This window comes from Salminus brasiliensis, chromosome 17, assembly GCF_030463535.1.
Source record: "Salminus brasiliensis chromosome 17, fSalBra1.hap2, whole genome shotgun sequence".
NCBI lineage: Eukaryota > Metazoa > Chordata > Actinopteri > Characiformes > Bryconidae > Salminus > Salminus brasiliensis.
This window is the reverse complement of record NC_132894.1, coordinates 2,068,743-2,092,337: the sequence shown is the minus strand read 5'-3', so window position 1 is coordinate 2,092,337 and position 23,595 is coordinate 2,068,743. Positions and strand designations below refer to the sequence as shown.

The following is a 23,595-nucleotide window of genomic DNA, read 5'->3' as shown; positions in this document are numbered from 1 at the left end:
ATCAGGCTTCTGAACACCACCTTACCCCTTCCACTCTGAACTGGCTGATCTCTGACATGCGAACATTAAGATGAGCCCACTACATACATCTCTGCTTCTGTTTACAATACTGATTACTTTTTACTTTCTACTCTACTCACACAGTGTCCATATGCATCCATACTGTACTGTACTCTTTAACTTTAGTGTTTTTCCTTTACTTAGCTTTACTTGTGTGTGTATATATATATATAGTATTATTGTCATGGGCGACAAGCAGTTCCACTGTACAATGAAATTCTTACTTTGCAGTTCCTCTATTCACACACACACATATATATATATATATATATATATATATATATATATATATATATATATATATATAAAATCTTATAAATATCAGTATAAGAGAAACAGAATAAGTATATATATGTATATATATTTGTTATACTTACATACGTTTTCTTTTTATATTGATTTTAAGAAGATTTATATATATATATATATATATGTATATACACACTTATTCTTCTTATTATACTGATATTTATAAGATTATGAGGAACGGCAAAGTAAGAATTTCATTGTACAGTGGAACTGCTTGTTGCACATGACAATAATGTGCTATAACTGTAATTACTGTAGACTCTCAGATTCGTTGTTATATTAGCCTATAGTGTCTAATCATAGTATACTATAATTAGTTCTAGACCCTACACTAGTCCTCTTATTCTGTTGTTTTATTACCATTAAACTGATCTCCTCGTATAAACATGGTGGAACAAACTGACACAAACACTTTTCTTCATTGTCATTAATTTTTTTTATTTTTACAGTTTGTCCAGTTCAAGGAAGAAAACACTATAGACAGGAAAGCCAGTTCCTGTGATACTGATCAGTTCCTTCAGTCTGATGTCAACCATGTCAACCCCATGAGAGCGAGGTTACCTCGTACTGTAGCTGCATGGACAAAGCCCCAAAATCTGAGCCTTCTACTGCTTCTATGGTCCAGAACTGGTATTGCTGGGTTTTTGTGGTCTGTTCGTTTTCAGTATTGGACATATTTTTGCAAAAATGTTCCAAAATAAGCATTTTCACAAGAGCGATCAGAAATATGTTGGAGCCGGATGGATAAGATGATGGCAGAGTTGTAGGTGGAATTAGGACTATGGCACAATAGCTGGCTTAGTTCTGGACCCTACAGGTAGGGTCTCAGATTCTGGGGGTGGTTGGAAGGTAGATAGATGCACAGGTTACTAATGTAACACTAATCAGATGGTCACAATGTATACAGGTATTCAGATCACAGGTATTAAGTCAGTGTGGCTGGGGACAACTGGCAGAAACACCACCCACTCACAGTACAATCTGAGCCAGCAGCGAGCTGCCGCAGGATACACACCGTTAGTTATGCAAATATTATCATCTATTCGTCTTACAACATCATACAACGGCTGGCATTGACCATCTAACGAACACACCAATAACCGGTTAAACAGAACTGTGACATGTTGAGTTAATTTCCACATGATCTGATGTATCTACCAACGTAAATCAAGAGAGAGAGACGGCAACCGTGGAGAAGGAAGAAACAAAGCATTTGCTTCGTCCATCATGAGCAATGAAACTCAACCCTGCTTCAAATGTGTTTGATTTTTAATGGCATGGTTAAAATTCAAAGCTTACAAAGAATATTTTAAACATGAGTAGAGAAAAAAAGAGAGCCATCAACTCATCCCTGGAGATCTGCCTTGAGCTCAAACCCTCCTCCAGCCCTCCAGATCCAGCTGACCAGTGTCAAGCGGTAGGATCTACACATTCCTTAAGTAAATAAACAGTCAGTTTTTTCAGAAGAAATGACCAGACAATGACTAGACTGGGTCAGAATATCTCCAAAACATCAGGCGGGTCTTGTTATGCAGTGGTCAGTTCCTACCAAGAGTGCTCCAAGAAAGGAGACAGGGTCATAGACTGCCAAGGCTCAGTGATGCTGGTGGAGGTCCCACCTCACAACCTACAGGACTAAAGAATCAACCAAGAGTCTTGGTTCCAGATACCACAGGACACCTACAGGAGGTTTTAATGTTATGGCTAATTGGTGTATGGTGTATTTTGAGACCTATTATTCAGTAACTGCCATAAAATAGTCAGAAATGTCTCTGAGGCTTAGAGGGAACTGAAGGAACTGAAGTATGGGCCCACATACAGGGATCTTCAGGATCTTCAGGATCTCCAGAAGGAGGGTTGGACGCTCCCTATAGTTACAGATCCAGGTACTGTGAAGAACGTCGATAACAGGGGTCAGCCCAGTTTGGTGATATCCTGCTTAAGCACATTTAATCTCAATCATGAATTAATTACCAGGGTTAGGCAACAACATCTGCACACAGAAACGATCAAAGTGAGCTGGACACCCGCCCTCCAGAACCAAAACTGGTGACCCCTGGTGTATCAGCTCCACATTCTTCTACCACTGACTGGATAGTTTGGTCCAGTTTGAAGAATGCTCTGGAGAATCACCTTGAATTAACAGCAATAGAAGCTAACTACGTATGTAGGTGCGTGGTCGTACCTGCAGTTGGGGTCTCACGAAAATAGCATTACGGTTTAAAGCTGTGATTCCATGCAGAGAAATTCAGAGAAGGCCAATGTTCTGAATCAGGTGTCTGTTTCATCATAAAGGTGACAAGACCTGGCAAGCTGCCTGCCTTTAGCGACACTATCTTTATATTGTGTGCTGCTAGCGTTCCTGAATAAGACCATAAAGTCACAACCCCCCCAAACCCCCTGTCTACACCGCCATTCTGAGGTAGTGGCAAACTGGGACTTGGGACTATCAATGGCAGATTAGAGGGACTACAGTTATTGAGGGTTATGAGCCATGGAATCTGACCTACATGCAATGCAGACACCTTAATTAGCGCGTCCGCTCAGAGCGTGTGAGTAATCCGCTGGTTCATGAAGGGATAATTCGGGACAGTTGGGTTTTTTCTTAGTCTGCTGCATCACTGAGCTGGGATTACTCCTCATTCAGAGCAGGTTCAAACACGCTGGGGTCTCAGAAACACTAACAAGCATATTTAGGTAGTGCTCAGGACTGGAGATCAGACTGTAGATGAAGACGAATCAATCAGGAGGGGGCGTTTTTACTAGGATTCTGATTTATTAGCCTGATTTATACTTGATCTTCTGACCATAATCCTCATCTGTGTGTTTCTCCTTCTGAAAGAATCCCTAAATCTAAATGTTCTGGGTCGGTATCCATTAAGCATCTCTTAATAGCAGTGCAGGTCTCGGATCAGATTCTTCTAGAACTACTAATCTGAGAAGCTTCATGAATACAGGTCTTCTCTAATAAGACTGACCAAACCGTTACCTCTTTCCAACAATACTGAATATACTGGACGTTGCTTTGAATATGGGGATCATCATGTCATGCTGATGGGAGTTTAATTTATCTTAAAACTGAACTCGATGTTTTCTACGTTTTTTTTTGTTTTGTTTTTTTTAGGCACAGACTACAGACCACGTAATGACGAATACTAAACAACTTAACAGCTACTGTCACGTGAGTCACTCTGAGCATGAGCAACGACGAAAATAATAAACACTACAGGGTTTCAGTGTCAGTCTTCACAACCGAAGTTCTTCCTTTTTGTTCGTCCAAACGAGATTAAAAAAAAATAAAGAAAAAAAATACGAAGAGAGAAATACACTGTTGTTTCCAATGGCTTGCATCTATTAAAAGTGCTAGACAGGAGTGGTCACTTTACAAATGCATGTCCCGGGCCAGGCAGGGTTACTGGGGGACCACGTCTTTCAGGGAGGCCAGGGCTGAGTGGATTCGCACATGCAGTCTGTTCTCGAAGTCGTATCCTGCATAGTTCTCCTGCAAGCACAGGCATGCTCAGACGGTAAGCTCTATACAGGTTAAGCGGGCTAAGCGCTCATGTAGGAAACACCCAAGATACACTATATGGACACTATATGGACAAAAGTATTGGGACACCTCCAGCACTGGCGATAAGACTGTAGATGATGATGAACCAATCAGGAGGGGGCATTTCTACTAGGATTCTGAAAATTAGCCTGATTTATACTATAAGTATTGGGACACCATCACTTATCGTTTCTTCTGTAATCAAGTAAAAATCATAGTTGATTCTGCTTTGGTTGGAGTAACTGTATCTACTGTCCAGGGAAGAAGGCTTTCTTCTAGATTTGGAGGAGCATTGCTGTGAGGATTTGATTGCATTTAGTAAGGTCAGGATGTTGGATGATCACCACCCCACCTAATTATCCCCAACTCATCCCAAAAGTACTGGATGGAGCTCCACCACCATCATTTCAGAGAACACAGTTCTTCTACTGCTCAACAGCTCCTCAATGCTGCTGGGGGGCTTTGTGCCAATAGGTTGATGTTTATAAAATGACAATAAAATCTTTATTTTAAATTATTAATTATAAAAATTATTTTTTTTTTAAATTATTTTTGGGACAATAACCATGACCTGCCTAAAACAGAGTCTATGTATAAAAAAACACTATTCTAAATTACAGTGTACACATCATCTTACCTTTGCCTGAAGCAGTAATGATCTTCCTTTACTCAGCGTCTACAAACACACACAAATGATGACAGTGCTTTATTCACATGTTAACAGCCGCAAATGAACACTATAATGTTGGTGACAGGAGCTAATTCATCTTCTGCATGTCATGTATAATATCCTAAATTGCATGACATTTGTCACTGGCAGATTAATCATGAAATGACATGGTTGAAATGTCTCATATAACAGTCTTTTAATCCTTATGAAAAGGAAGCCCTGATTAAAAATCCTCAGTCCAAATATAGAAGGGCTGCTGGGTAATGATGGAGGTGATGTGTATCATGCTAAATCCCAGGGATTACCTTTCTCTTAGTGGTTTTAATCTGAATTCAGGGACTAAACTGCTGCCTGACTTTATACTCTACAGTTTACCACACTCTATGCTGCACATACACACCAGCATTTAGAATGTAGCGCTTATATTGATTAAACATCTGTGCAGGAAAATGTCATGTAAAATATATTTGCTAATCTACTGCTTCCAAAAAAATCATATAAAAAAAATTACCTCAGGTTTCGCCAATAACACACATCCCAGCTCATAGTAGGAATACGGCTGCACGTAAGAGTTGGTCTGTCGACCCAGTTCATCCCTGGCTGCCATCTGGTAAGACTGTGGACGAGACAGAATTTATAGTCACCAGCTATACAGTCAGTGATATCCAACAATTTAACCAACAATGGAGATCTACCATCCTGCAGAACCTCTAATCAAGCAGGATTGGTTTTACCCAAGGAGGTACCCAAATTTATACCCGATTTTGCCCCAATTTAGATCGCCAATTACCCAACCTGTACATATCCCCCCACACAACACCCCAGACACTAGTGTGGCGAGACCGACACAGGCCCCCTCCGACACCTGCGCAGCCAGCCACACCTCTTTTTTAAACTGCAACATCACCGTAATCCAGTATGAATCTGCAGTGTGTGTAGTTTCTACAGTCTGACAGTAATAATGGTGGAGGGAGTTTAATCCAGTATGAATCTCTGGATATGCAGTGTGTGTAATTTCTACAGTCTGACAGTAATAATGGTGGAGGGAGTTTAATCCAGTATGAATCTGCAGTGTGTGTAGTTTCTACAGTCTGACAGTAATAATGGTGGAGGGAGTTTAATCCAGTATTAATCTGCAGTGTGTGTAGTTTCTACAGTCTGACGGTAATAATGGTGGAGGGAGTGTAATCCAGTATTAATCTGCAGTGTGTGTAGTTTCTACAGTCTGACGGTAATAATGGTGGAGGGAGTGTAATCCAGTATTAATCTGCAGTGTGTGTAGTTTCTACAGTCTGACAGTAATAATGGTGGAGGGAGTGTAATCCAGTATGAATCTGCAGTGTGTGTAGTTTCTACAGTCTGACGGTAATAATGGTGGAGGGAGTGTAATCCAGTATTAATCTGCAGTGTGTGTGTAGTTTCTACAGTCTGACAGTAATAATGGTGGAGGGAGTGTAATCCAGTATTAATCTGCAGTGTGTGTAGTTTCTACAGTCTGACAGTAATAATGGTGGAGGGAGTTTAATCCAGTATGAATCTGCAGTGTGTGTAGTTTCTACAGTTTGACAGTAATAATGGTGGAGGGAGTGTAATCCAGTATTAATCTGCAGTGTGTGTGTAGTTTCTACAGTCTGACAGTAATAATGGTGGAGGGAGTGTAATCCAGTATTAATCTGCAGTGTGTGTAGTTTCTACAGTCTGACAATAATAACTTTGGGGTAGTTTTGATCCAGTATGAATCTCTGGATATGCGGTGTGTGTACTCTCTACAGTCTCATTTGTGGGTTTTTAGATGACGGTGAGTTTGAAGTTCGTTGCGTAACAATGACATGAACATTTAACCTCGGATTTCGGACGTCTGTGGGAATTTGAATACATCACACAACGACTTTATTTCATACAAATTAGTCAGTAAAATCTCTTGCAAATGATCTTACACAACCAGCTCCACTCTACTGTCTGAAAGGAGCTTCTGCAGCGAGCTAGATGCCCCCTGGAACAGTGCTGACCGTAGATTATTAAGACTTTAACAAACCTGAATGGCATCCTTAATGTTTCCAAGACATTTCTGAATAGCACCGAGAAGCAGGTGTTTTAAGCCCTGGCAGGACGGGTCATCCAGACCCTGCAGCACTGCAGAAGAAAGGAGTGGAGAAGAACTAGTGTCATTATCAGAACAGCAAAACCCACCAAAACCAAAGCAAAGCTTTATGATATCAAAAATATAACAATCCCACTCCACTTTCTAAATTATGTTCAGATAATTCCTGGATCAGCTTCCTCACATCTATGCAGACATGCACTAAAGGATGTAAGTAACTACAACTGATGCCAGATCTCCCCAACAATGTACAAAGTACTGGATGGAGCTCCACCACCATCATTCCAGAGAACACAGTTCTTCCACTGCCCCACAGCTCCTCAATGCTAGGGGGCTTTATACCCCTCTAGCCTACGTCTGGCATTAGGCAGCATGGTGCCTATAGCTTCATGTTTACTATATGCTCCAGAGAGTCCTATTCTATTGGCAGTACTTCTCTACAGGGACTAGGCAAGCTGTGTGCGTACGTGTGTGTGTGTGTGTGCATTTGCACATCTGTATCAGCAATGAGTGCAACTTAAAGTAGCTGAATGCCTTCATTAGAAGGGGTGTCCACAAACATTTGAACTTTTAGTGTACCTTGGCTCATGAGTTGGAGTTTGGAGGATGAGCAGTTCGGAAGAGCCTTCCACAGGTACAAGACCTCCACAACTCCCAGAATGCAAAGCTCCTGTGTGGCAGATATCTTCCTCAGGCGCTCTGCCTACAAAGTCAATAAGGGGATTAAAGAGAGTTAGCATAAACCCCCAAAAATCTGCTTTCATTTTTTAAAAATTTGATCAGAATTATTATCTTATCTTATTTTATTATTTTAGCGGAAGGAAATACGCACCCTCTTGAAGGCAAACTGCTCGATCTGATTGTTCTTGCGTTTGAAGAGCTTATGGACATCTCGGAAAATTCCTTTCGCCCCCTCTAAATCACCAGATGCACCCTGGCATACTGTTTAAATACAGACAAGAACATAAAGACTGTTTTAAGACATTTTTTTCATTATAAATAAATAATAAACAAATAATTGGATACATGTAAATAAATAAATAATAAATGGATCAACCTGTAAAGCTTCATAGGTTTCATATAATTCAATTAAATTCATGTTAGTTAAATCCTGATTTATGTGTGTCCAAATACTTAAATACTCTTTTTCTATAAAAGCCCAGACAGACAAACTAAACTGATGATGATTGTAAATGACTGATAAATCTCTACAACCTCAATCTGCAAAAAAACACAATAACCCATAGGAGCATGTGGTGGTGGGCCACAGACCCTTTAGAAGCAGTTTATCCTTCACTTGAACTCATTAAGACCCCAAGTGACATATACTCAACATCATGGATGCCTCCCAGAACAGTTTGTGAATGTGTGTAGACGTGACCTCGTTTACAAAATGCTGGTGTGCTTGGTTAGTGTTTGTATTTCTGCTTGTAAAAGGTCGGCTCCAACCAATTTAACGATCCGGACGCTTTAAGAAATTGTCATATATTACATAAAGCCAGTCCTGAGCCCATTTCTAGAAAACAAATGATGAAATACAAGTTATGACATAGCAGTTGCAGTGACATATATGTTACATCTGGATTTATAACCTTAAAATATATTTACATTTACGTCATTTAGCAGATGCTCTTCTCCAGAGAGACTTGCAGAAGAGCTTCACTGTTCACTGAAGAAGAACCTCAGCTAGTTTAAATAGACTAAAATTAAAGCTCCTCTAATCTTAGACTCTACTAAACACAAGTCAATATGGAGACCATAATACTCTACTCTTCACCCAATAGGAGGGTCTTCAGTCTGGGTTTGAGGACAGTGAGCGTTCCACCACTTCGGTGCAGGACAGTAAAAAGTCTGGACGCTCGTCTTCCGTGGATCTTAAAGGATGGCGGGTCGAGCCGAGCCGTACTTAAAGCTGGAAGGGCTCTTGGTGCAGATCGGCTTTTGACCATCGCCATCAAGTACGGAGGGGCTGGCTGGTCCAGTCTTGGCTTTGTAGGCCAGCATCAGGGTTTTGAAACTGATGCGGGCAGCTACAGGATGCCGGTGATGAGAACGTATAAAATATGAAATATACAGAATTCATGTGATCTCTTTATCACAAAAAGAAAAAATGCCATCGAGCTGCTCAATTAATTTAACTGATTAAATAATTTTGCTCAATATTCAAAACTGGGTATGGGCTCCTGTGAGTTAATATCCAGAAAGTCTTGTTTTTTAAAAGTGTTGATTCATTCTCAAGGCAGAAAACTGCCGATACAACAGGGACCTCTGGACAAACTGGTGGGGCTTCTTCGGTAATGGACGTTTGGCCAGCGGGTAGACCATAGGCTGTTTAAGGGGTTAAATCTACACTGTATTGTTATGTAAGTTATTATATAATATAAAAAAATAAAAATAAATATGACATATGATTCCAAACTTCAGACAGACGACCAATGAAATGGCTTGATGACTAAACGTACCTCCTGTTAGGTAAGCATAGTAGCACTGTGACCATCTGGACTCATTCTTCAGCCTTTCAAAAGCCTTATAAGCATCTTCAAAGTTCATCTCAATCATGCTGCACCAGCCTGAAAGAGCACAACACATTCATAACCATTCATAACCTTCAAAAAGCTTCACGTCTTTAAAATATATATATATATATATATACATACATATACATAAATGTTATATATATATATATGTGGAGAAGCATCTTACCGATCTCATAGAGACACACATGTTGAATCTCTCTTTGGTCTGAGGCGAACTCCAGAGCATCGTGGAAGGATGTCAGTGCACTGTTGATCTGGCACTGCGAGAGAAAAGCCGCTCATTACTGATATGGAGGTGGAGGAGGGACTATCAGTAGCAGTTTAATTGTGTTATATTAAAGGGCTGAAAGCAGTGCAGTGTTACAGTGGGCAATACGCCAGCTCTCCGCCAGAGACTCATCAATATGCTGGGAATTATGGACCAAACAAAACATATAGTGTGATATATGGTGATCAGAGGTGGCAGAAGTAAACATACTTTTTCCATACATACATAAAACACTGGTAATAGAATTTTGATTACTATAAAAATATAAGCAGAATAAAAATTAGATTACAAGTATATCTGTTTAACCCTCTATAGATTAAATTTGAACTTTAACGGCACTCGCATGTAAGATAAGATGTCCACGTGTTTTAGGTCAAAATATTCTGAACAATCTCAGCTTTCTTTCTAATATTTCCTGTGAAAACATCCCTTTACTCATGTGAAACGGGTTTACCAGAGTCTTAGCTTCACGAAAGCAGTGGGATGTCTGAACGAAATAGTTTGAGCGGCAGGAGACGAGTCTGTATGTGTTCATTGGTCAGTTTTTAGACACGGCGAGAGGCAGAGACACGTGTCTCGACTCGCCTTCGTAGCCTCATGACTCCCTGGATGTCAGTCAGGTACGATCTGGCATCAATTCTGCAATGGAAAGGACGGGCTCTACAGATACAGCACATGTCTGAACTGTATTTCTGTGCTGTGACATCACAAAGATATTAATAGAAACACTGAGAAACAAAAAAATCTTTTATAGACTCCAGAGGGTTGAAAATACAGTGAGTAAAAAGTACAGATTTGTAGAATAAAAAAGTATTAAGTGACAGATGTACAGAATCATGCTGTTCATTATTTACAGTAATTTATACTTTGTTTTAGTTTTAGTGTTTTTTTGACCATTACAACGTATTAGCTGTTACGAAAAATATCATATATCATTATTATTTCTTGAATTACTGCAGTATTATATTTATGCCATAAGTTATAAGTACACATATATATCCTTCACATATATAACTTCACATATATATCCTATATAACCTGGTAGAAGACTCACAACCATCAAAACCAGCACAACACTGACTGTGCAGGACTTTACCATCTCACTCACATCTTTTATGTTGTTTGGCTCGACGCCACATTTACCTTTTTTTCTTAATTCAGTTTAGTTTTATTGTTGTTTATTTTTATTATTATGATCCGGTCTCGACCTGAGAAGGAGTCTTGGTTCCTCTCAAGGTTTCTTCCTATCGACCCCTGGGGAGATTTTCCTTGCCACTGTCGCCACTAGCTCGCTCAAAAGAGGCTCGGACCCGGATCTCTGTAAAGCTGCTATGTGACAACATTTGTTGTAAAAAGCCAATAGAAATCAAATTGAATTGAACTGAACTGAACTGAACTGAACTGAACTCGGCACGCTAACAGCTTTTTCTCCAGAGCTATAGCGCTCCACAACCACAGTGGACACCTCACACTATAATCTATAAACCTAATCAATACCTGAGCTGAGCTGAAACTGGACTTCAACACAGTACTGATACATAACATCTGCACTAAGATTATTTGCACAGCTGTACAGATGTTAATTTTCTGTAAATGTTTATAGCATATCTGTACATAAGAGTTTGTATATAGATGTCTATTTAGGCTACATATGGATATGCAGTATTCATATTTAGTACTTTTTATAATAATAATAATAATATATTATTATTAAGAATATTATTATTTAGTGTATTTTTCTCTCTTAGTGTAATACTTGTTAATAGTCCACATTTGACCCATCTGTCACACACACAGACAGAGTGAACTAGGGGCAGTGAGCAAACACACACACACACCCAGTTCGGTGGTCAGCGACCAGGAAGCTGCTCAACGGTGGCAGCTTGCCGAACCCGGCCCACTAAATAAAGAGACTCTGGTTCTGGTTCTGCTGCACAGGTTTTTAGTGTTGGGGCATAACATTTCCCACTAAACACTCATTACACTGAATCTCAGCTCCAAGCTAAATTCATTGGGTTGAATGGGATCTGAAAGAAAGCTTAATGCGAGTGGAGCACGGATAGATCAACCACTCCCATACATTCTGCCACAAAAGACCCGGGACCGGTCTAAAGGTCTGGCTTTTAGGCAACGTGTACCCACCTCTAACCTCTGTACACGTCCTCTGAAGAAGATGAAGAGAGAGGAGTTGGGGTAGATCACAGATTTCTTCTGCAGGATGGTCTTGGCTTCACACAGCCCAGCCTTGGAGTCAGAGCCATCCAGGGCGAAGAAGGGCTGCACTACTGTGTGGTACCACAGGAGGGCCAGCCTGAGGGGACAGACAGAGAGCAGGAAATCTAAGCTCCAGAAGCTTGATATGAAGGTAGAGCAGCATGTGGACTGAGGCTCTCTGGGTTACGCAGCGTTACACAGCAGCAGTTCTGGAGAGAGGTTCTCCTCCTGCAGCTCCACCACCAAAGCTCCATAGTGCAGTAGCAGCAGCAGCGTCAGAGTGATCCTGAAGCTGCTGGTTTAAGATATGATTGCTCCATGATGCTGCAGTAAGGGTCTTGCTCGGTAAGTGTGGATGTGTGGATACTGTACAGTGTTCACTTAGCCTCTGTAGTCGATATCAGCCTGAAAACGGTCTTTATTTCAAGAGCCAATTCCAGTGGGTTTTGTCCCACTGCCACGAGACACTGGATTAAGCACGCTTAAATTCAGAGCTATTCTTAGATCAGCGAGTCACAAGCTGTCAGCTTTTGGCAATGAAGCCACTTGGAACCAAGCCCCCCTGTGGCTAAAGAATGAAAGTAAGCTCAGCGTATCTCTTCAGCTACATTTCTTATTATCTACTGTAAATCTGGGCTGAGAGTTTATATTACAGTACAGCCATGTACAAACTATTAGGACACCCCATGAATATATAGAAATCTGTGGGCATTTGATCTTCATTTAAACAATACTGAGAGATGGAGGTAATATAACTAAACCAGTGCAGTTTGATAATTACCCAATAATTAATTAAGGAACGGCTCAAAAGACAGAAAGAAATGGAGCGTTCTCCAGTGGTCGAGTCAAAGCTCAGAACCTAATCGTACCGAGACGCTACGGGGGGATTCAGATCAGGCTGTTCAGCAAGAAACCCCTTAAACATCACGCATGTCCATGTACACTATATGTCCAAATATTTATGGACACCCCAGCTAATGAATGCATTCAGCTACTTTAAGTTGCACCCATTGCTGCTGACACATAGCAACTGCTATTGGCAGCATGCTGCCTAATGCCAGGCGTGGGCTAGAGGGGTATAAAGCCCCCCCGCAGCATTGAGAAGCTGTGGAGCAGAGAAGAAGAGCTGTGCTCTCTGGAATGATGGTGGTGGAGCTCCATCCAGTACTTCTGAATGGGATAAGTTAAGGAGATGAGGATGATGAGGTGGGGTGGTGGTCATCATCATCCAACATCCTGACCTCACTAACGCTCTTGTCGCTGAATGCAATCAAATCCTCACAGCAATTCTCCTTCTCCAAAATCTAGTAGAAAGTCTTCTTCTCTGGACAGTAGAGACAGTTACTCCAACAGAAGCAGGAGAAACTCTTTTTAATACCTTTGATTTCAGAAGAAACAGGCGGTGAATAAGCAGGTGTCCCAATACTTTTGTCCAGATATTGCACCAGCTATTAGAACATATAGTGTCCTATTTAAGTAAGCGTTCAATTTGGCTAAGTGGAACAACACCCCTGACTCTTAGTTTGACCTCCATCAATATCAATACCTTACATAACAACCATGCCATCATGGCTAAATGTAGAGCAGCAAACACACACACACACACACACACACAGACTTTAGTGATGGAATGCAAGAAACACACACATCAAACCCAGATCCACTCTGAGTTCAGTGTGAATGTGAAACCGAGCACATCGGCTTATTTCTAAAGGTTAGCCTTGAAGTCCCTCAGCCAGCAGACTTACATAACCGGCGATGAGCGTTGCGCTGCGCAGCTGATGCGTATCTGCATTTGCATCATTTGAGATATTTCCAGCTTATCTGTAGCTGCATTTGCATCCTGTCTTGTAAAGCCTTTACAGTCACTAATTTGTGAGCTTTTGCGTCTCTGCTAACCAGCCTTTCTACTGTCTCTCCATCAGCTGCTCAAAGAAATGCTTTACTGCAGGAGTGGGTAAGGGGGGGTGGTAGAGTCCAGCACAGCTTGCAGATTTCCCTATTTCCCTGCTCTAACAGATCCTACAAAACCTGGCAATTAACAGGTGCTTGAGCAGGAAAAGCACAAAACTGTGTTTGCCTTGGGCTGATATATACATTTTCAATAATGCTTGGTACATGCAAATGAATCAGAGACGCTCAGGTGCATGAGATCTGCTCTCCAGCAGAGAGTATATCGAGATCCAGAGGAAGGGTGCCAATGAGCCAGCTTGGCGATATTTTGTTTTCCAACCAAAATAATGTTAAGAACCACTGATCCACTTGGATTAGCGTCTAGAGGAACACACTTTACTGAAGGGCAGTGTTCACAGAGCTACACACCACATCATACAGTACTGAGCCATGTTAAACAGCTGTGGAATCTTATATAAAGAGCTGCTACTCTGGTCAGTAAGTGGTGGTGGTGGTTGTTCTCCATCACTGTGCTCATTAGAACATCCCCAAAGCTCTCCTCATGGAGTCTAGTATTATTTCTACATGTTTATACACTACACATATGGACGAAAAAGTATTGGGACACCTACATGTTCTACCTTTTATTTCATCCCTTTCCAAGCCCATAGGCATTCATATGGAGTTGGTCTCCTTTTGCAGCTCTAATAGCTTTCACTCTTCTGGAAAGGCTTTCTACAAGATTTCGGCGTGTGCCAGTGTGAGGTCAGATGCTAATGTTGGATAAGACGGCCTGCCATGCAATCTCCATTCTTGCTCATCCCAAAGAAGAAACCCCTCAAACATCACGCATGTCCATGTACACTATATGTCCAAATATTTATGGACACCCCTTCTAATGAACGCATTCAGCTACTTTAAGTTGCACCCATTGCACAGTTAGAGAAGTACTTCCAAGAGAATAGGACCCTCTGGAGCAGATAAACATGAACCTATCGACTCCATGCTGCCTAATGCCAGGCATGGGCTAGAGTGGTATAAAGCCCCCTGAGGTGAGGTGGGGTGGTGGTCATCCTCCAACATCCTGACCTCACTAACACTCTTGTCGTTGTTTGCAATCAAATTCTCACAGCAATGCTCCTTGAAAATCTAGTAGAAAGCCTTCTTCTCTGGACAGGTGAGACAGTTACTCCAACAAAAGCAGGAGAAACTCTTTTTAATACCATTGATTTTAGAAGAAACAGTGAATGAGCAGGTGTCCCAATACTTTTGTCCAGATAGTGTACCAGCTATTAGAAAATACAGTGTCCTATTTAGGTAAGTGTTAAATCATCCCAAAGGTGTCTGCTGAAGCATTAAGACTTCGCTTCACTGGAACTAACTGGCCTACAGGCCAACCCCCTAGTAAACAACCCCACAGCATTATCCCCCCTCCACCAAACTTTACAGTTGGCCCAGTGCAGTCAGACAGGTAACGTTCTCCTGGCATTCCAGAGTCCAGTGGCAGTGGGTTTTACAGCCTATGTTGGATGAACGCTGCCCTTCAGTACAGCTATATCGAGATTTGTAGCATTTCTGTAGTGTGTCATCTTAAAAATACAGTAAAATACATTTTACATACTTTTTATTAATGCAGATACCAGATATGCATCATCAAATATGCTTTGAATTATTGGTGATCTGCTGATACTGATATAGTACATGCATCCCTTTTCATGCCTCATTAGAAAGATGGCTTAAAAAAAAAACAGAGCTTACGTAGCCAGAGGTGCCTTCATGTCTTTGCTCTCGCTGGCGTAGGCCAGAGATGCAAGGCCTTGGTGACGGTCTCCAGGGAAACCCAGCAGGTTGACGATCTTCAGCAGGTGTGGAGGTACCATAGAGATACAAAGGTGAAAGAGGCCGTAGCCGAAGCTGACCGACCCCTTCAGGCGATCCAGGGCTTCCTCCGTTACCCCTCCGCTACCTTCCGCCTCAGGTGTGTTGTGGTTGGCCTGATCAGAGGCCAGCTCCCCCTGCTGGCTGGATGGCCGACGACGGCAGGCTTCCTGAAGCTGGCTGATGTCGCTGTAGCATTTGTTGTACATTTTCCAAGCCTTGCGGAGGATCCAGCCTCCTTTAATGTAAGCTGGAAGACAAGAGATTGTGTTTATTTTATTCAACTTGACATTTGTGTGGGTTTTATTACTGTTTATTAATATTGTATTACCTCATGTGAAGCACTTAAAGCTGTGTTCTATGTATGAAAAGTTTTAAAGTTAATTTTATTTTTTTATTACAATTATTTATGACTGCTGTTGTGACTTCTATTTAACAAATACTTTTATTAGTTTAGAAATAATAAAACAACAGCAAAAATATATTTGCAATACTACACCAAACCTATAGCTGTTTGAAAAATGTAAATATGTAAATATACAAACATATTTAAATATACATATATTTGCATATACACATTCACAAATGCAGATATACATACTGTGTATATGTATATATATATATATATATATATGTGTGTGTGTGTGCGTAATATAATAATGTAATCTAATTTAATATAATAATAATATAACATATCATAATAAAAATCAATGACATAATATAATACAATATTTATAATAGCATAAATCATATAATACAAATACAATTCAGAATTTTTACATGTAGATCAGCAATACAGTCAAAACAGATTGCCAAACTGCTTTTGATCAGATCATCAGATCTCATCTTTATGCTCTGCTCTGACATTTAAGGGTGTTAAACGCCCCTTTCTTCCATGCTGTTCTTTATTGTTATAGTGGTTAGAGTAGTGCAGTGTAGCATAGCGTCCTCAACGTCACCGGCTGACGTCCGATTCCCTGCCTGGACAACACTGCAGCATCCCAGTAGAGTCTTTAGGTAAGACCCCCAATGCTGCTGCATCCTCTGCTAATACTAAATCAATGGAGAGGTGGCAACAGTGTGTGAGCAGATCTCACCTGAGAGTTCCTGTTTGACGAAAGAGAGTACAGCGAGGTAGACCTGGCAGTCAGCCACGATGATCTGCCTTTGGAGCCGGTCCACTACCGCCATCCCTGACCTCTGAGAGTCCATCTGGAGGGGAAAGAATAAAAGTGGGATCTGGCAACCCTAAGGACCATGTAGGTTTACATTATGAATGAAGATATGATGCAAGAATGATCTCTCTCTCTCTCTCTCTCTCTCTCTCTCACACACACACACACACAATTACTCAATTACATGGTACATTCTGAATGCCTTTCTATGGTTTCTTCTTGCACTCACACATACACACACACACACACACAAACACACTTACACTCTTCTTGATCTTATTACGGATGGTCTCGATGACGCCAGCATTATCACTCTCACACAGCTTCTCTGTGGTTCGCAGGTCGTCACAGGCCATCTGCATCTTCTCCTCCTCAAACGTCATCATCGCATTCTGTGCACACACACACACACACACACACACACACACACATTTACAGTCACACAATTTCACAAGAATCTCAAGAGTCCACTTACTTCTAGGTTTTATCTAGAAAATACACTAATCGTCCAAAAGTTTGTGGACAACACTTCTAATTCAGCATTCAGCTACTTTGAGTTGCACCCATGTGAAATGCACACACACACACAACTTATCTTGTTCCATGTCGAGAAATACTGCCAATACAATAGGACTCTCTGGAGCAGATCAACATGATGCTATTGACAACATGCTGCCAAATGCCAGGCGTGGGCTATAGAGGGGTATAAAGCCCGCCTGTATTGAGGAGCTGTGGAGCAGTGGAAGAAGAGCTGTGTTCTCTGGAATGATGATGGAGGTGGAGCTCCATCCAGTACTTCTGGATGGGATGAGTTGGGGAGTAGGGGATGATGAGCTGGGGTGGTGATCATCATCCAACATGATACATTTACATTTAGGGCATTTTTCTAAAAGTGCTTCACTATTTACTCAAGAATAACCTCAGCTAGTGTGAAAAGACTAAGAATTCAAATCTACCTCTAAGTTTAGACACTATGAATACTTATCACAATACACGTGATCACAGATAAAATGCATCAGTAGCCACAGATTCTGAAAAGTGCAGCTGATCAGCGTTCTTTAAGCACTGGCAATATCCTCGATATCCAGACACCCTCGTTCCCCAAACACTACAGTGATATCGAACAAATTAGAGATGCTGTTCATACGCCAGCAATGAAAACTGCGTAAACAGCTCCATCCAACTCCTCTGTAAACAGCCGCTGTAATACCAGGCAGGCTGAGCTGTAATGGACCAGGGGAATGAGACAGGGAAAAAATGCACTAATCGGATTAGAGGAAGTTAACACAATTGCGCTCACAGTGTGTGGTCCCAACAAAGAGCTCTTTCTCAAGAAACACAGAACTCGCTTCTCTCCATTCTTCTGCTCCACGGCCACATGCCAACCCGACGGACTAAGCAGGGTGGATATGAGCACAGAGATCTGAAAGAAGGTGTGTTGAACACAGTGTCTGAAAATGAGCAGACCCCTGTTCTTCAGCTGGTATCACTGCCCTCAGTGGAATGGAATGGAATCAATCTCTGTGATTGGCTGGTGAACAAACGGACCTGTTCTGAATGAAATGTAATGTAATCACCCGTAACAGGGTGGTGAACAAACCTTTTCGGTTGATTAATGTTAATCTCGTCTCGTCTCCTCAGTTGCCTATAATGCTGTTGAGGATGGAGAATGATGTCATCGTTCATATTATAAGGCAGCAGCCCTGTCTTCACTGTATGTGGTCATGATGGGGGTCTGCTGCTCCTTCTCTTTCTGTATTGCTGTAATGAGGCCTACACAAGTGCTGTGATTCTAACAGTGCCGTCCCTGCACCTGTAATCAAACATTTCTCAGATCTTCTCAGACCTCGTATCTCCCAAACAGCAGCTTTACAGGAGAAGGAAAAACCTTCTTAACTTTCAATAGAAGTCGATGTTTGATACAGTATAAAGAACAACTGCCAGATTCACATGTGAAGAGATACAAGGGAGGTATCTGTGAAAAAAAAGATGTAAAGCTGCTACTCTGTGTTCAGTAAGTGTTCATCTCCTCAGAGGGTTCTCCATCACTGTGTTCATCATTAGAACATCTTCAAAGTTCTCCTCTCTCATGGAGTCTAGTATTATTTAGAGTTCTCCTCAGATCAACACCTGGTTTGGTGGTAAATCAGGGCTTAATGATGGTAAATGATGGTGGACTGGAGAGGGGCGTGCAGGAGAACCCTGGAGGAACCGAGCTCTGTTCTTCAGACTAGCTCACCGACAAGATCTCACTACTTTCTTTCTTCAGAATGAGAAGCTCTTGTTTCTCCTTTTTACTGGATTTATGTTCACCTGCTTTATCTGTTCTGATGAGATCTGGAGCTTCTGCTTTTGTAGAACTCTCTCACTTTTATGTATTTTGGGATCTCTGAAAGACTTTGCATGGTTTACTATTGTTTATTTAGGTGTTGCTTGTATGGTTTGGCCTTAATTAACCCTGGCGTGAATCCTGGAGGACTCTAGTGTTACAGTTATAATCAATAGTGACAGCCTTACGCTCAAATGAACAAATGGTCCTTTCAGCTTGTCTCTGCTGCAGCAATGCTCTGTAGGGGGGGTCTTAAGGTGAAAAGGCAGAGCTACCACCACAAACTGCTGGTGGTTTCTACATTTACCTGCATGCTGTACTAATGCACTATGTATAAATGTGTATACTGTGCAGAACAGGGTTCTCAGACCTCACTGCACCCTGATATGAAACCCCGGTTATTATTGGGGCTTGGTTTTAGGGGGGTTAGTCTGTAAACTGTTCCAACACATTGACTATAGAGGAGTTACACTGGAAGCACTCACCAAGAAGGACACAAAACTGGCTCCGAAGCTCATCAGTGGACTTTGGGTCCTGCAGAGAGAAACGTCAGCGTGTAACAACTATATTTATGACATTTAATGCAATGATGATTAAAACAGATATAAAAAAGAGCAGTAAAAATGGTTCAATTCGAAATCTACAGTCAACAGATGTAGCGAGGAAACAGACGTCACACATACAGTTTGTAACGGACACTACAGGTGCACTGTGGTCATATTCTGCATAAAACCTGCAGTCTGCACAAACCTGCACAGGTTGCAGAGCATTCTGGGAGCTGACCAAGCTCATTTTACTGGATAAACGCCTTTGCATTTGTTGCTGACACACAATGCTTGTTATGTCGCACTGTCAGACATTCACTGCCATATGCCATATTCACTGTCCAAATGTTTCTGGACACCCCTTCTAACAAATGCATTCATCTTTGACTTTAAGTTGCCCCCGTTGCTGACACAGATGTGCAAAAGCAGTTGTATTGGACTCCCTATTTGGAGCAGAGAGAGCCTGTTGGAACCATGCCTGCACCATAATTCTGTAATTCTGTAAAGAAGTATAAGTACTCATAAGAGAGTAAGATTCCATATAAATTTGTGTTAATGAATTCATGGTAATATATACACTCTAAAATATAGTTATATATATTATTATATATTATTTGTCTGTTATTTAGATTTTTGTTATTATGAATAATAATGATATAGTGAATGATATTTGTATATCTAGAAATATGTGGTTTACTGGTCAGAATGATTACAGTGTAGATTATGTAATTAGATTGTAATATGAGCAGACTGTCATAGTTAATATCTGTAATTAAAATCTCCACTAGAAAAAATGTCTGAGTTAAAAAACTGGCTTGCCATAATAATATGCATCATATGGCTTGCCATAATAATATGCATCAGTGTTATTATTTTTACTCGTCCAAACAAATATGAGATAGCTAAAACTATATTTTGGAGATCTGAAACTACACAGATCTGAAAGCATACTACAGATAGTCAACAATGAATTAGACTGCACTGATCAGAATTCCTTTATGGGTATGTGGACATGTGTAGAGAGCTGGATTTACACTTTCTACCTGTAAAAATGACTGTAGACTTTTTACATTAAATTTCTAATTGAATGTAAGAGAGAATGGTGTAAATCAATGGTGACACATGGAGGTCTTATAGATATGTAGATCAGATATTAATAATACTTAACTTTTAAGATTTTACATATGCTTCAAGATATGCACTCTAAAATATAGGTGTGGATATCTGTTATTATCTTTAATATTATCAATCAAATTTACGTTGAGAACATGTAGATATCATTAATTAATCACACTTTTTTACTGGTAAAGACGTATAAGTATTCATAAGAGAGTAAACTCCATATCAATTCATGTTAACATATGACTGTATACATTGTAGATCTGATGTTTTACTTAGCATGTAAAGTATATATCTGTAATTTCTACTGTGTAAATGTATGTAATATTATGGTAATGTATCTAATCATAATAGATTATGTTATTACAGTTTAGATAGTAGTAGTACGCTATGTTGTTGTGGTAATATGTGCAGTCAGAGTGGCTGCATGCGCTGTAGATCTAATGTAATACTAAATATTTAGAGTATATATATATAATTTGAATTTCTACCAGGAAAATTGAGATTTACTAGTAAACATTGAGTTAATCTGTGGTGGCACTGCAGGCTAAAATATGCATACAACCTAAAACATAGTTTTAGATACATATTATTATCTAATATAGATCTAATATCATTGATCTAAAACCTAGAAATTTGACTCATCAGTATATATATGTGTAATTACAGTTGTAACTAGTAGTATGTTAGGTTGTTCTGGCAATATGAGAACTGGCTGTACATACTGTACATCTGATGTTATACAAATTAGAATTTTGCATTACAGAGTTATTTACTAGTGAACACTAAGCTAAAGCTTGTAACTGTGTTGGCATTGTAGGCCAAGATGGCATGCCATAGTATACATTCTTGACATATATACACTCTAAAATAGAAATCGGATCTTATTATTATCAGCATAATGTCATAGTTCATATCTGTAATTAAAATCGACTAGGAATATTGAATTACTGAGTTTTTACTAAGTGAACACTGAGTAAATGCTTGTATCTGTGGTGGCACTGTAGGCAAAAAATAGCTTGCCATAATAATATGCATTAAATATATACACTCTAAAATATGTTATTTTGATTATTTTGATATTTGATATTATGGCTAATAATAATTAATTATATTAGTATCTCTAGAAAAAGGTGGTTTACTGGTCAGAATGATTGACAGTGTAGATTATGTCATTGTAATTATGTAATAAAAATGCTATGCTGTTGTAGTAATATGAGCAGACTGTCATAGTTAATATCTGTAATTAAAATCTCCAGAAGAAAACAATGTCTGAATGTCTGAGTTTTTACTGAGTGAAGGCTTGTATCTGTGGTGGCACTGTAGGCAAACACTGGCTTACCATAATAATATGCATGATATATATATATATATATATATATATGCACACTCCAAAATATAGTTTTATATTTATTATTATATATATATGTTTCTATTATTATTATGGATAATATTAATTAATAATACTAGTATCTCTAGAAAGAGGTGGTTTACTGGTCAGAATGATTACAGTGTAGATTATGTAATTACAGTTTAGCCAGTAGCAGTATGCTATGCTGTTGTGGTGATATGAGCAGACTGTCATAGTTAATATCTGTAATTAATATCTGTGGTGGCACTGTAGGCAAACACTGGCTTGCCATAATAATATGCATGATATATATCCACTCTAAAATATAGTTATATATTTATTATTATATATTATTTGTCTGTTTTCATTGTGCTATTTATTAATATTGATAATAATAATAATGATTGATATTAGTAGAATGATTACAGGGTAGATTATGTAATTACAGTGTAGCCAGTAGCAGTATGCTCTGCTGTTGTGTTAATATGAGCAGATCATAGTTAATATCTGTAATTAAAAGCTCTATAAGTCTAGTACACTCACATTACTGAACACCGACTAAATGCTCGTATCTCCGGTGGAATTCAGGCTGAAGCAGCTCGCGCTTCGTCCAGGCCTACCTGTATCTCCTGAAGAGCTCGTCGCTTTCCTTAAAGCCGTTGTTGAGCAGCATGTTGATGCCCTGGAAGGCGAGCTCTGCGTCCTCGATGTGCTCAGCCTTCTCCTCCTCCACTCTCTGCTGCTGCTGCTGCTGCTCCTCCGGCCCCGCCATTGTGTTTCTGCGCCGGCGTTCACTCCCTCAGGCCTCGGCACGACTGCAGCGAGAGCCGCGCATCGACAGAGCAACGATCCCCCCGAAATGAAAGCCAGGAACCGCGCAGCTGGAGCTTAAACCGCCGTGCAGCCACCCAGCTCTGCAGCCACCCAGCTCTGCAGCCACTGCGCCCTCGGCTCCGTCAACCAGCGCGCGGACAACGCAGCTCAGATGGCATGTCGTGATGTTCACAGTTCAGGCGCCTTCTGCACGAGCGTGGACTCGACCCTGAGCATCTGCTGTGGCTTCCTCATGGTGCTTAAGGAGCGGAGTGGAGTGGATCTGCTCAGTGCAGGGCTGGAGCTGCTGGAGCTGCTGGAGCTGCTGTTACCATCCTGCTAATGGAGGCTTCACCCCTTCACTCCTCCTCCAGCATTTCCTGCCTGAGTGCAGGAGCGCGCACAGCAAATGCACCCCAGTCCCTGTAGTCTCCACTGTGTGGCACACCCTGCATCCAACCGCTCGAGGGGAAAACAGTGACGCTGCACGACCTTAACCCTTAACGGGGCAGATTATGCACGTAATGGTGTGACCCTAAAACACACTGCTGTGCAAATGCATGCACACACACACAGCTTGTCTAGTCCCTGTAGAGAAGAAATACTGCCAGTAGAATAGGACTCCCTCTGGGGCAGATAGTAAACATAAGGCACTATGGGCATGCTGCCATGCTGCCTAATAATACCAGGTGTGGGGTAGAGGGGTATGAAGCCCCCCAGCAGCATTAAGCATCTGGAATGATGCTGGTGGAGCTCCATCCAGTACATTTGTGAGGGGGA

General features: G+C 40.7%; 1 protein-coding gene across 1 annotated transcript; it reads right to left on the bottom strand.

Moving 5' to 3' along the window:
- Positions 1-781: 781 nt before the first annotated feature.
- ttc39c (tetratricopeptide repeat domain 39C) lies at positions 782-23,270 on the bottom strand. The gene is made up of 14 exons (XM_072660717.1): positions 22,623-23,270; positions 19,473-19,521; positions 16,922-17,050; positions 16,581-16,695; positions 15,364-15,733; positions 11,641-11,809; positions 9,397-9,490; positions 9,156-9,263; positions 7,526-7,635; positions 7,273-7,396; positions 6,628-6,725; positions 5,104-5,208; positions 4,560-4,598; positions 782-3,871 (listed from the first exon to the last, which is right to left on the bottom strand). The coding sequence occupies exons 1-14, from the start codon at positions 22,772-22,774 to the stop codon at positions 3,782-3,784; spliced, it is 1,752 nt and encodes a 583-aa protein (XP_072516818.1). The 5' UTR covers positions 22,775-23,270; the 3' UTR covers positions 782-3,781.
- Between the last annotated feature and the right edge of the window lie 325 nt (positions 23,271-23,595).

Bases quoted from the DNA above. Each gene is read 5' to 3' on its own strand.
- ttc39c (XM_072660717.1), bottom strand. From the start codon at position 22,774: ATGGCGGGGCCGGAGGAGCAGCAGCAGCAGCAGCAGAGAGTGGAGGAG. The intron at 16,696-16,921 runs GTAAGTGTGTTT...TTTCCCCTCCAG, and splicing joins GTAATAAGATCAAGAAGAGT to ATGGACTCTCAGAGGTCAGG. The intron at 7,397-7,525 runs GTGCGTATTTCC...TTGACTTTGTAG, and splicing joins AGCAGTTTGCCTTCAAGAGG to GCAGAGCGCCTGAGGAAGAT.